The following is a 13,632-nucleotide window of genomic DNA, read 5'->3' as shown; positions in this document are numbered from 1 at the left end:
CAGTTCCAGAGTTTCGGTGCTACTTTCAGTAAAGTTGCCATCCGGTTCCATCAGGAATTCAGGCGTACCGGGGTCTTTGGATAACACCTGGCGTAGACGTGATGCCTCCGTGGTACTCTCCAGATCCTCACAGAAACGCTTCCAGGATTCCTTCTTAGCCCTTCTGGTTTCCCTCTTGAAAGTATTGAAGCTTTGACGATAACCGTCCCAGCTTAACGGGTTCTGATCCCTCTTCGCTTTATTAAATTGTTTCCTACATTCTTTCCTTAGCTGCATTAGTTTAAGATTCCACCATGGTTGCCGGAATTTCCTAGGTACCTGCCGCACCCTACATGAAGCATAGTAGGCTTCCCTTAAAGTCCTGGATAGATAATCTACTGAGTCGTCCAAGTCTTGTATACCATCCGTTTCCGTAGGTGGTATGGTATCAATCAGATTACCGAATTTGACCCAGTCGGTTTTCCTAGGATTTCTAAAGGCGTTTTCCATAGCCATCGTAAGCTGTATCGTAAAGATTATTCTGTGATGATCGGAGAATGAGCACTCGAGTGATACTCTCCAATCCAGAATTCTGACTGAGTCAGTGTTCCCTACCAAAGTAATATCAATGACCTGTTCTCTGATCCTATTGAAAAACGTTGGTCTATTACCTCTATTGCATACACTAAGGTTAGTAGTTAGAAGGTATTGAAGTAACCAATCACCCCTGTCATTAATATCCGAGCTTCCCCACAGAGTATGATGGGCATTAGCATCACATCCCATGACAAGATCATGGCCCCAGAACTGTAATTAGATAGAAGGAAAACTTTAATGTCTTTCCTGACCAAAATACAGCTCCTTATTTTACCTTCAGGGATTGGAGAGAGGAGCACATAGTTTCGTGACCGGACGCCTCGAACTTTACTGGCTGCAAGCCAGAGTTCCTGGATTAAGGCCACGTGGATAACTTCCTTCTCCATAAAGCGCAGCAAGTCGTCCGTTGCTGCTTCGGAGTGGTGCAGATTAATCTGTACCACCCTCAGGCCGCTTGGATTCATCACTGCGTTTCTCTGCGGGCAAGATCAACCGAAGTTGGTTGAGCCCGTATTTTATGACGCCTTGAGAGGAACGAAGAGTCGGAGGGATTCTGAACCAATTTTGATCCAGAGATCCTTGCCTTCTCCCTTGTCCCTCGTGCGTCCTCGTTCTATCGTCCAGTCGTCAGTGCCAAGTTCCTTATTCTGACGCTTAATTAGTGTTAGTATGGATTTGTCCTCCAGAATAGGAGGAGGAACCCACACTCTCACCGTCGTACGAAAAGGTACTTGGTCCAGTGGGACGATTTCAATCTTCGCGTTGGGCCAGGATTCGCCAACTCCACGACACAGTAAATTCCGATGAATTTCTTAAAAAACTTCGTAACCATTTTGATGTTCTTCGACCAACACCCACAGCTCATCATAACAAAGGAAAAATGTTTGCTTTGAAAAATATTGATGATTGTAGTCATGTGTTCCTACGCACCGATGCAGTTCGATAACCACTTCAAACGCCTTACACCGGCCCGTATGAGGTTATTCAACGTTTATCTGATCGTTTATACACCATTAAAATTAAAGGTAAAGATGTTAACATTAGCGTAGATAGCTTGAAACCAGCCTTTATCATCAACGATACTCTATAGGACAATTTGCAACAACTAAATTCACAAAACCTTCAGTCACAACAACCTACAGCATCACCCCATTACGAGACTTCCACTGATTCTGGAGTTATCGCCGCTGAAAGTGGATCGTTCCAAACAGTTCCTGACTTAGTCACTGGAGAGGGAGTGGATGTGGCAGCCCCAAGACCGTCAGCTCGTGAAGGTAATGAGTCTGGCAACACGTCGGAAAATAGAAGTAGAAGAAAACAGAAAATTATTCCTCGCGTTGTCTTTGCTGCTACAGCTGTGGAAAACACTTCTGACATCGTAAATTTATAATTGTTTGTTACATTAAAGTTTAATCTAAATAAAATTAGTTTTAGAAATAGTTTGTGTTAAAATAACTTGTTTTATTCCACAAGAACTATACTATATTATTTTTGTTAAAAATATTACATAAAACAAAAGAAAATAATTCGAGAATTGAAATATTAAAAAACACTACTTCTAACTTAAATTTAACACGTCCATCTGTGCTTTATTTCTATTAAAAAAATATATCTTTGCAGGTTTCATGGATCAGAAAAAAGGACTATCACTTATTAACTGTTGGATTGACCACATATAGCAGTGATGAGAGATTTAGCGCAACACATCTTAAACATTCAGAGGTATTATAATAAACTGTTACAATGACATATGATATTATATTTTAAAAATCAAATCATAAGGAAAAAAGTAAGAGTGCCATATACGGCTGTACCGAATATTATATACCATTCACCTTAGTGAATATATTAGAGTACTATATTCGTCTTTGCCGAATCTTAGATACCCTTCACTTTTTGCATAAATCATAAAACTTTAAGGATTGATTCAAATTTACCTTAACATTTTACACTTACATACTTCCATTACGCCTTACAATATGCCATTAAAAACAGAACTACAACTTAACAGACTGTTACAGAACATACTAAATTTAACAAATGTTAACCTATGTTAAATATTTAAAATAATTTGTATGTGTGTGAAAAATGTATGGCAAACATGATGAGTTATAAAATTTATATAATTTTGTACGGGAGTAAACAGATTTTTACGATTTTCAACATTCTTGATGCTTGTACCAAAAACCATGTATATGAAAAAATTAAAAAAATAAAATCATATTTTTTTCGATGTTGTCAGAAATTTTCAAATAATTATTGTTGCCAGAGTATAAAAACAAACGTAAAGCTACGTTCACACCTATCAAATATTTGACGTTTTTTATCAAATATTTGTTAGCTGTAATGTGACACAAAATATTTTTGAAAAGCAAACAAAATATCAGCTGTTTTTCGTGAAACATTTTTATTTGTCAACCTATAAATATTTTCCCAATGTCAACACAGTGTGAACACCAAACATGAAAAATTTTTGTTTAACGTTAAAAAAAACGATTTAATTGAATTTTTATAATAGTTTTTTACAATTTCATAGAAATTTCTGACTATAAACAAACAATTAAATAATTTTTATTTCATAATGTGCTTAAAATGAGTATTTCTGTTTTGACGTTTTGTTTGAAGAAACAAAGCCAAACACAATTCAATACAAATAGTGAAAATTTGTTTGCCCGGTGTTCACATTACAACAAATAATTTCTTAAAACAATTGACGGATAAAACAGAAAAAAAACAAGATTTTGTTTGCAGGCAAAGAGGAACATAACAAGAACTGCGCAAACAAACCAAAAGCCAAAAATATATGTGTTTACATTTATTAAAAAGTAATATCATTGAATAATAACTTCTATTTATTCTAAAATTTCATTTAATATTGTTTTTCATCAAAAATTTACCACAAAAAATTACATTTCAATACCTTGTGCAAGTGGAAAAGAGACAGAGATGGTGGACCTGCACTGTCATGTTGTAGATATTTAGTATAGTCAATGTAGCGAAAAACCAGCGTTTAAATATGCAGCAATAGCACAAGATTTCTTTTGTACGACTATGCAATAAATATAAAACTTTGAAAATTTTCCATCACTTTACTACTAGAAATATTTGTTCTGTTTGCAATTTCATTTAGCAGACGCAAAATATTTCAAGACAATCAAAATATATTTTTCTGTTTTAGCAGCACACGCACATAACAGTCGAACTACTATTGCAACTGACACACTGTGGGAGAAATTTACAATTTAGTGGCGCGAAAATAAAAAAATAAACTTCCAGATTCTTAAAAACTTATAATGCGGTTTAAGTCTTAGGTTGTCAAAAACTACTGAACCGATTTATATGAAATTTGGACCGCTAATAGGTCTAACCCCAAGACGAACAATAGGCTATATAAGATCTTGATCGGATGCCACGCCCCTTTTTACGCCCACTCTTTGTAAAACTATTATTACACCAATTTTGCAATCACAATATGCCAAAACTACTAAATCGATTAACCTGAAATTTTGCATACCGATAGGTATAAGATTGGAAAGATCGGACGCCACGCCACTTTTTACACCAACTTTTTTTAAAACAATTATTAAACCAAATTTACGTTCAGGCATACAAAAAACTGCTGATCCGATTTTCAAGAAATCTGTTATAATGAATCTTGTGGAATGAACAGTACGAACAATAACATCTTCAAAACCTATAATACATAATCATATATATATATATATATATATATATATATATATATATATATATATATATATATATATATATATATATATATATATATATATATATATATATATATACATATATATATATATATATATATATATATATATATATTTATATATATATATATATAAAACAGACTGTTTGTGTGTTTGTTTGTTACGCTTTCACGGAAAAACTACTAAACCGATTTACATGAAATTTGGTATACCGATCTCAGGATCTGGATCGGACGCTACGCCCCTTTTACACCAACTTTTTGTAAAACAATTATTAAACCAAATTTACGTTCAGGCATACAAAAAACTACTGATCCGATTTTCATGAAATCTGTTATAATGAATGTTGTGGAATGAACAGTACGACACATTACATCTTCAAAACCTATAATATATAATAATAAATATAAGACTTTTTTACTCTTTCACTACATAACTAATAAACTTATTTACATAAAATTTGGCATTTAATAGGTCTAACCTCAGAAGTTAAAAAAACTCTATATTGTATTGATTGGATGCTATGCACATTTTTATGTTCACTTTTTGAATAACAGCTATAACACCAAATTTCTAGGCTAAATATAAAAAAACATGAACCGATTTTCAAGAAATTTGGCAACAGACAGTGTATTTTTAGAATCAACTTTTTGATCTGGATTTTATGCTTCATGAAATTTTGCATGACAACAGTTCTATCGTGGAAGGTTAGGTTAGTTTGAGGAAGAGATTGTTTAATACATTAAATCCGAATAAATACACCTATACCACTAATTTCGGGACTGTTGTGATCTTAATGAAATGTAATGACCTTTTTCCGTCCATTTTTTGTTACATTTATAAGGCTCATGATAGTATATGAGAATTATATATATATGAGAATTATTATTTAGGTAGTTAAAATTTTAATCAAAAATTTATTTTTATTTGAAAACTTTAAAATATTTGTTGGTCCTTAACTTACTTTACGATTAGGTAAAATAAAAATCTGTAATCGGTTGTGGATTCGTATACCCCATCACTTATATTTTCCACGCGAAAACTATTCTTATTTCAAAACCTGTAATCCGCTGCATATCCTCAAAAAAAAAAAACTATTTTAAAACAGAATCGGAAATTTTTATCAAAGTTATATTGTTGTAGATATGTATATATTACTCCCATCACTTATATTTTCTACCGGTAAACTATTTTTATTTCAAAACCTTTAATTTGCTGTATATCCTCAGAAAATAACAAGTTTAAAAGAGAATTGGATGTAGTTTCCTGCGATCGGGAAAACTATAAACTATATTAGATCTTGAATGAATGTCTACCATGCCACTTTTGTATGCAGTGCTGAACAAAAAACTATAACTATATTAGATCTTTAATGAATGTCTACGATGTCACTTTTGTATGCAGTACTGAACAAAAACCGTTTCTAAAATAGGGCAAATAATATATTCATATTAAATTTTTCACAAAAATTCGAGTTTTAAATTTAAATCTACAAATCCATCTAGAAAATCATTTATATCTCCCCTTAAAATTTCTATTTATAAAACTCTTTAAAAATTTACTTTAAATAAATTTCAATTCGAGAAAAAATAAAGATCCGTAATCACTCATATTTTTCATACAAAAATATAAAATTTAAATTTATTGTTAAATCGAGATAACAATAAAAATCTGCAATAAGTTAAAAAACCATCAAAAAAATTATCTTGATATAAATTCGGTTGCCATTTTTTAAATGCATCTCAAATCTGAAAAACCATCATATGTATTTGACTACTCATTATAGTGTCCTGAAAGACAGCACTTTTGCAAATCTTATATAGGTATACCTCTGAAACGATGCATACACCCAATTTACACGATGATTTTTTTTCATGTTTGCCCAGACGTCTGTTTTCATGTTTGTCGATGATTGGTGGTGAGCGGGGTAGAGAAGAATGGGGGGTAAGAAAACAAACATGATTTGGGATTTTCATGATTGTTTTTGACATTCCTCTTTAAACTCATTCGTACTGTTGATATTATGCTCATGTAAAAAAATAATTATGTCTTTTTTTTACATGAAAACATTAAAATTTGCATTAAAAAAATACTATAGCGTGTAATTAAATTTTTTTAAATCAAATTAAATGGTTTTTATGTTAAAAATTTCATTTTATTTTTATTACGAATAAGTAATTAAAAAGGATTATACAATTAAACATCAAAAAAAGACATGCATAGTTGCATGTAAAAAATCACCGTATAAATGTTCATGATTTTTTGGAAGATTCTCAAAAGAGAATTGGAAAAAACAGACGTCTGAAAAGTCTTCATGTAAATTGCGCCTTATAAAGCATTGTTCATATAAAATATAGATGAATTCATCTTTCAATATCTTTTTATACTTTTAGAAAATTATCCACCAAAAATTCTGCACTGTATGTAGAACCGTATTTATTCCAAGCTATTCAAATTAAATAATGATTTTGAATAATTCCAGCACACATTTTCCATTTACCATTACCAAATTCCGAAACTTTTTAATTAGAGGAAGATGTGGACATTTTAATAAGTAAAACTATTTGGGTGACTTTTTTGTATATCTACCGATATTAGATCTTTAAACCTTTATTTCTTCGGATTTAATAAGTGGTGTCTAAATCCATCCAAAACTTTAGTGTGGATGCATAAAAGCTAATAAATAAAAATAATATTTTTGAACATACTTTTTTATAAATGGTTTTACTCTTTAATGAACAACTCAAAATTGTTTGTCAAATTAAAAGTAGTTTTGTTTTCTCTGTCAATATTCAAAGATTCTTCATATTTTCCTAGGGCAGAAAAAAAAAACGTAATTTTGTTCTTTTTAAAGGAATTTGAAATCAATGAGCACAAATTTTTCATGATTTTGTGCAGAATTTCTCATAATCGTTTCAGAGTTTTTTCAATTGCATGTACTTTTTCAAACAGCAAAAAAATCGCTTGAAATTCTATACGGTACGTATTTTTGAAATTAATAAAATGCCCCGAAGACTTTTGCCTCTTCACACCAAGTACGTTGTGACGTAATTTAAACTGACCAGTTCTTTAAATATACTGCACATGGAAAAAATAAAACAAATCATTTGAAAGTGTCCTTAGTTCCCTACCATTGATTATTTCTCAAAAAATGTTTTTTAAATTTTTCTACAAATTAGTCAAAATATCCTTATTTAAGCTTATTTTCAATTTCTAAACTTTTAAGGGACTTTTTGGTCCAGGAACTGACTTTAAGGATTAAAAAGGCAGAAAAATAAAATAACTATTTTGGAAACCTCAATATGTTTTCTATTTACTCCAAAAGTATTTTCCCAGCCCTGAAAGAAATGTGGACCCTATGGGCAAAAAAGTAAAAAATCCCATTTTTGGGATTTTCATTCCTATTTTTGGGAATTGCGGGATGCAATTTGAAATGACAAATTTAACAAGCGTTGAAAATTTCATTGAGTTTTGTTCATAAATAAAGATTTTGTCATATATTACATATTTGTTTAATTTCTAAAACTATGATTTATATCAAAATTTTAATAGGGTCGCAGATAGCTACAACAATTTAGTCCATATTTATCCCTTAATATCTTTTTTTAGTTAGATATGGAAATTCTCAACCCTTTACAAAAAATTTCAAGCCAATATCTCAATTACATTCAAAAATATGTTCATTTAAACCTGTGTCCTTTAATTTCATCTTTTTCATATTTTAGTATTAAATATGACAGAACATATTTAAATCTTATATTTACCTATTTTCTATTTGTTTGCTTATCCTTATAATTGAAAGGTCCTATTATGCTTAAATTTTAAAAAATTTATAACTATTTGTTACCTAAATTTTTTCGACAGATCATTTCGCTCGGTTTCGTTTATGATCATGTAGGTAAAAATATACAGGTAATGATAATTTCGATTCATTCACTAATAAGAAATATCAATGACTGAATTACAGGTTACAGTAAAAACTTTGGAATACCTATATCGGAAATGACAAGAATTGGTATATAAGTAAACTTCTTAGATTTTAAGTACCATATTTAATAAATCTACAATGAAGATTACATTAAAGTACGAAGAGTTGTGTTCCGTTTTATGGAGTGTATCTTCAAAAGGGCCAGAAAGAATTGAAGACATTTCAAATTATATAAAAACTACATATAGTAGAAAAGTAGACAAAACAGGCATATCAAAAATTGAAAACTTTTTAAAACTTTTTGATGTAAAAAGTAAGTCTGTGGATGGAAATCAAAAGAAATTTCGATTAAAATTTTGTAGTTGGATGGAAACTACTACGGAAATCTCAACTTACAACACATCAACAGGAGCGCCTTGCAAGTCATACGAAGACTTATGTTCAAGGTAAAAAAAAGAGGGTCACACAAAAACTTTTTTCAATCTCAAATGAGGAAATTGCTGATACATTTAACGAAATGCTGAAAAAGGAAAACCAACCTATGGATATCGTACATATTGCAACTATTCTTCCTAATGCATCACCAAAACGACTTAAGCGAATTGTGGAAAGTATACCAACTCCAACATCACAATCAAATTTTACTGAAGAGGAAGCAATAGCGCTTATGTTGGAACTGGGTCTCAGTCGAAATAAGTACCAAATATTAAGGAAAGCTCTGCATGAAAAAGGACACAATATATTACCATCATACAAGGCGATCCAGGAAAAACAAACTATCCTACCATCACCTCTTGCTGTTAATGATGTGGAAGCTTGTAATGATATATCATCTTTGCTCGAAAACACAGCATCAATAATTGTGTCAGACTTTTCAGAAGACCAACTAAGGAAAATTCATAACTGTGATGTTGTCTTAATGTGTAAGTGGGGATGTGACGGTTTATCAGCACTTCCAGAATACAAACAAGCTTGTGGAAGTCGGACATTATCAGACTACAAAAGTGTATTTATGTCATCATTAGTGCCATTACGAATTCGTTCATATTCCCTTAATCCATCATCGTCAAGCATCGGAAATTCATTTGAAGATATATAGATCAATACAACTCCGGGTTCAAAAAAATTTTGTAGACCCATTGGATTTGAATATATAAAGGAGTCAAAGAAAACAACAAAAGATTTAGTGGAATATTTAAAAGATGAAATAAATGCACTGGAGCCCATTTGCATAAAAATAAAGGAATTCTCTATTAACGTATCATATCAGCTAAGCTTAACAATGATTGATGGAAAGGTCAGCAATGCCATAACAGAAACTTCTTCCTTTTGGAGATGCTCAATATGTAATGAGAAAAAGTCGCAATTCTCAAATATAAACAAAAGCAGAAGTATTAATGAAGAAGTCCTGTCTTTCGGAATTTCACCACTTCATGCCAGAATACGATTTTTGGATTACTTTTTACACATAGCATACGACCTCAAATATAGAAGTGTGCCAGAGAATCTTACTAAATCAACAAAAAATAATGAAGAATTGAAAGAACTGAGAGCTGCGGAAAAAGCAGAATCCAAGAAGAATTTAAAGTTCAGATGGGATTAAACATCGACAAACCACTTCCAAGTTGCGGTAGTACAAATGACGGTAATACGGCGAGAAGGTTTTTTCGTGATTTTGAAATTACTTCAAAAATAACTGGAATCGACAAGGAGTTGCTTCGAAGAGTTAACACTATTTTAATGGCACTGAATAGTAAACATAAAATTAATGGAAATCGATTTGGGGAATATACATCTGAAATTTCTAAATTACTTGTATCTCTGTATCCATGGAGGGAACTAACACCAACAGTACACAAAGTATTGTGTCATGGTCAAATAATAATTGAATCGAATATTCTTCCACTTGGAGAGTTAACAGAAGAAGCCCAGGAAGCGAGGAATCGAGATTTTAAGCATGTTCAACTACTCAGCTCAAGAAAATGCTCCAGGCAATCACAGAATGAAGATATTTTTAATAGTTTACTTCTATCTTCTGATCCTGTTCTTTCAACTATGCGAAAAAGATGGATTTGTTATGAAACTCTATCATCTCAAAACAAGGAAGATTTAAAGGACTTATATTACCTTCTGGATATGTATACCGATATGACAGATTATTTTATAGAAAATAAGTAGTGTTAGGAATTAACTATATAAGTAGGTTGTAAGAATTAATTGTATTATGTTTAAGATAAACAGTTCAAATAAAAAAATTAAATTGTGTTTTATATTTCGGTGGGCGGGAAAGGTGGTTTGTGTGGGGTGATTTAGGTGTTGTTGTGCGTGGCTCATAATAAAATTATAATTTCTTTATTGTATATACAATGTTGTAGTCTTTAATAAAATAATTAACTAAATAATTTTTAAAAATTGTCCAAATATTTTATTCAACACCAAATGTATGTTCTGTCATACTTAATACTAAAATATGAAAAAGATCAAATTAAAGGACACAAGTTTAAATGAACATATTTTTGAATGTAATTGAGATATTGGCTTGAAATTTTTTGTAAAGGGTCGAGAATTTCCATATCTAACTAAAACATGATATTAAGGGATAAATATGGACTAAATTGTCGTAGCTATCTGCGACCCTATTAAAATTTTGATATAAATCATAGTTTTAGAAATTAAACAAATATGTAATATATGACAAAATCTTTATTTATGAACAAAACTCAAATAACGCTTGTTAAATTTGTCATTTCAAATAAGAAAATGCAAAAAAAAAAATTGAAAAGGTCAAAGGGCATCCCGCAATTCCCAAAAATAGGAATGAAAATCCCAAAAATGGGATTTTTTACTATTTTGCCCGTAGGGTCCACATTTCTGGGAAATACTTTTGGAGTAAATAGAAAACATATTGAGGTTTCCAAAACTGCTTTCAGTTTTCTGATCCCAGCTTTGGGATTTTAGAACATGTCGCCCAAAGTTGAAGTTTTGATTAAAAATAGGTCATATTCGGAAGGACGCAGTGGCAACATTTTCAAAAAATAGGACAAGTTTTTTACGCCAAAGCGTTCTGCGTAAAGATACCTTTTAGAAAACTATAAAATTGTTATATGTTCTTAAAGAAAATTTTATTTTATTAATAAAAGAGTTAAGACACATTTTTGGCAAAAAACGGCAAAAATCTAAAATTTTTTGAATTTTTAAATTAAAAAACGTATATTTTTGGATCTGTAAATGATATTGATCTGAAATTTTTTGTATATTATTGGAAATTTTGTTGTCTAACTAACAAGGAAAAATTGAGTCGATTTGGTCCAAAATTACGCCCGGTATTCAAAAAAAGGCGGACCAAGGTATGGTAAATTTTGTATTTTAAATGCCTATAACTCGGATATTATAAGAGATAAGTAGTATGTCCAAGCATGTTTTTTCAAGATCTCGTCGAGCGCTTTCACAAAATATAAAAATCTTTGTATTTGGGTGAAAAACAAAAAAATGGCACGAGTTTAAAAATTTTACATGTCGTAGGTACCCTACTTTGAGCCGCCACAGCGCCGTCCCTGGGGCATCTGCAGGGTTCATCTTCAAAACTTAAACTCGAATACTCCTTGGCTACGCTCACGCCAAATTTTATCCCGATCGGATTAGCCGTTTAGAAATGCCAGATTTATTTCCAAAAAATTTCCATTCTGCCCCACTGTGGCATTGTGTGCCAGTTGCAATTTATCCTATTTTTACAATATGGCGGCTGCTTATATTTTATATTCAATGCATGTTTCAGGACTTTTTTGTGATTTGCTGTGCCTTTTTACTTTGTTTGTTTTTATAATAACCAGAAATTAAGTCAATGTTTTCACGCTTCTCTTTGGTACGTTGTATTGCACATATTTGTTATTCTACAGTGTTGATAAATTTTCCGTTATTGTGTTTGCTGTCTATTTTTGATAAACAAACAATTTTTAGAGAAATAACCGTTTTAGTGTTTTTGTAAAATGATTTTATGTATGTATGTATGTATGTATGTATGTATGTATGTATGTATGTATGTATGTATGTATGTATGTATGTATGTATGTATGTATGTATGTATGTATGTATGTATGTATGTATGTATGTATGTATGTATGTATGTATGTATGTATGTATGTATGTATGTATGTATGTATGTATGTATGTATGTATGTATGTATGTATGTATGTATGTATGTATGTATGTATGTATGTATGTATGTATGTATGTATGTATGTATGTATGTATTAGGGTGATCGACTCGATTTTTCAACCGGTTTTAAAACCGGTTTTTTCTGCTTTACCAGTGTCGGTTTTTTCTAAATGTTGATTTTTCGAATATCGAATAACCCGGTTTTTTCTCTTTTTAAAAACCGGTTTCGAATACTTTTATTTGCTTTGTATTCAAAGATTATTTAAATGAAATTTTGAAGTAAATAAGCCCGTTTAAAATTTTAAAAATATTCGAGTCCAGGAACTAGGATATATTTTTCTAAAGCACCATTGGTTAAACTTTTTTGATTTTCCTAATTAATTAAAAAATTTTATTTGTAAAATTGATAACTGTTTAATAAAATTTTATTAATCTTAAGATTATATTCCAATTACAATAATTAATTTACCGCTGAAATATTATGGAAGTGTTGGAATGCCTATGAAAATTTCCTAAAAGGGCTTTAGAATAAGCTAGGATTACATAGTACCTTATGTTTAACAGAAGTGTCCACTTTTTTCCTAATTTTTTTTATATTAAAGAAATAATGTAAATCAGACGACTAGATCTAAAGTTATAATCTGTTAAACTGTTAAAAATCATTTCGGGCCATGTTTTATTAATCAAATTTAAACATAAACATTAATTTCTTCAAATTAACATATATTTTTTTATTTATTATGAAAAACCGGTTAACCGGTTTTTTCTGAATTTGAAAAATATCAACCGGTTTTTTTGAAATGTCAACTATTCGAACTATTCGAAAACCGGTTTTTGGAAAATGTCGAATAATCGATCACCCTAGTATGTATGTATGTATGTATGTATGTATGTATGTATGTATGTATGTATGTATGTATGTATGTATGTATGTATGTATGTATATATGCATGTATTAGTATGATTACTAACAAGTTTTTACACTGTATACATACATACCAATAAATTGCAACTGACAGTTGCTCATTTTGCTACTGTCAGTAGTAGAACCAAAACAATATACTGCAGCTAGGAAAAAATTAGCAGCACAACGATGGCCTGTGTGCGTTGCTATGGCAAAAAATATATTTCGATTGCTGTCCCTGCCAGCAAATTTGAGTTCAATTTTGGATACATGAACTAAACAGTCACTAAAAAGGCTCAACTTTATGTTTCTCAGTGCTAAGTTAAAAAATTTACAAAA

At 30.8% G+C, this 13,632-nt stretch overlaps 1 protein-coding gene across 11 annotated transcripts in view; it reads left to right on the top strand.

Moving 5' to 3' along the window:
- LOC119610549 overlaps positions 1–13,632 on the top strand; it is a 332,175-nt gene that overhangs the window by 92,755 nt on the left and 225,788 nt on the right. For all 11 annotated transcript variants that reach the window (XM_037965897.1, XM_037965875.1, XM_037965865.1 and 8 more), the window contains one exon: positions 2,197–2,298. In XM_037965897.1, the coding sequence (XP_037821825.1) occupies positions 2,197–2,298 (102 nt within the window). The remainder of the gene's footprint in view (positions 1–2,196; positions 2,299–13,632) is intronic.

The sequence above is a fragment of the Lucilia sericata genome, unplaced genomic scaffold (genome assembly GCF_015586225.1).
Source record: "Lucilia sericata isolate MDLA Ls3-8-SP2 unplaced genomic scaffold, ASM1558622v1 Contig000028F_arrow, whole genome shotgun sequence".
In the NCBI taxonomy this organism is placed as follows: Eukaryota; Metazoa; Arthropoda; class Insecta; order Diptera; family Calliphoridae; genus Lucilia; species Lucilia sericata.
Note: the sequence above shows the minus strand (reverse complement) of the source record. Positions and strands in the feature narration are given on the sequence as shown.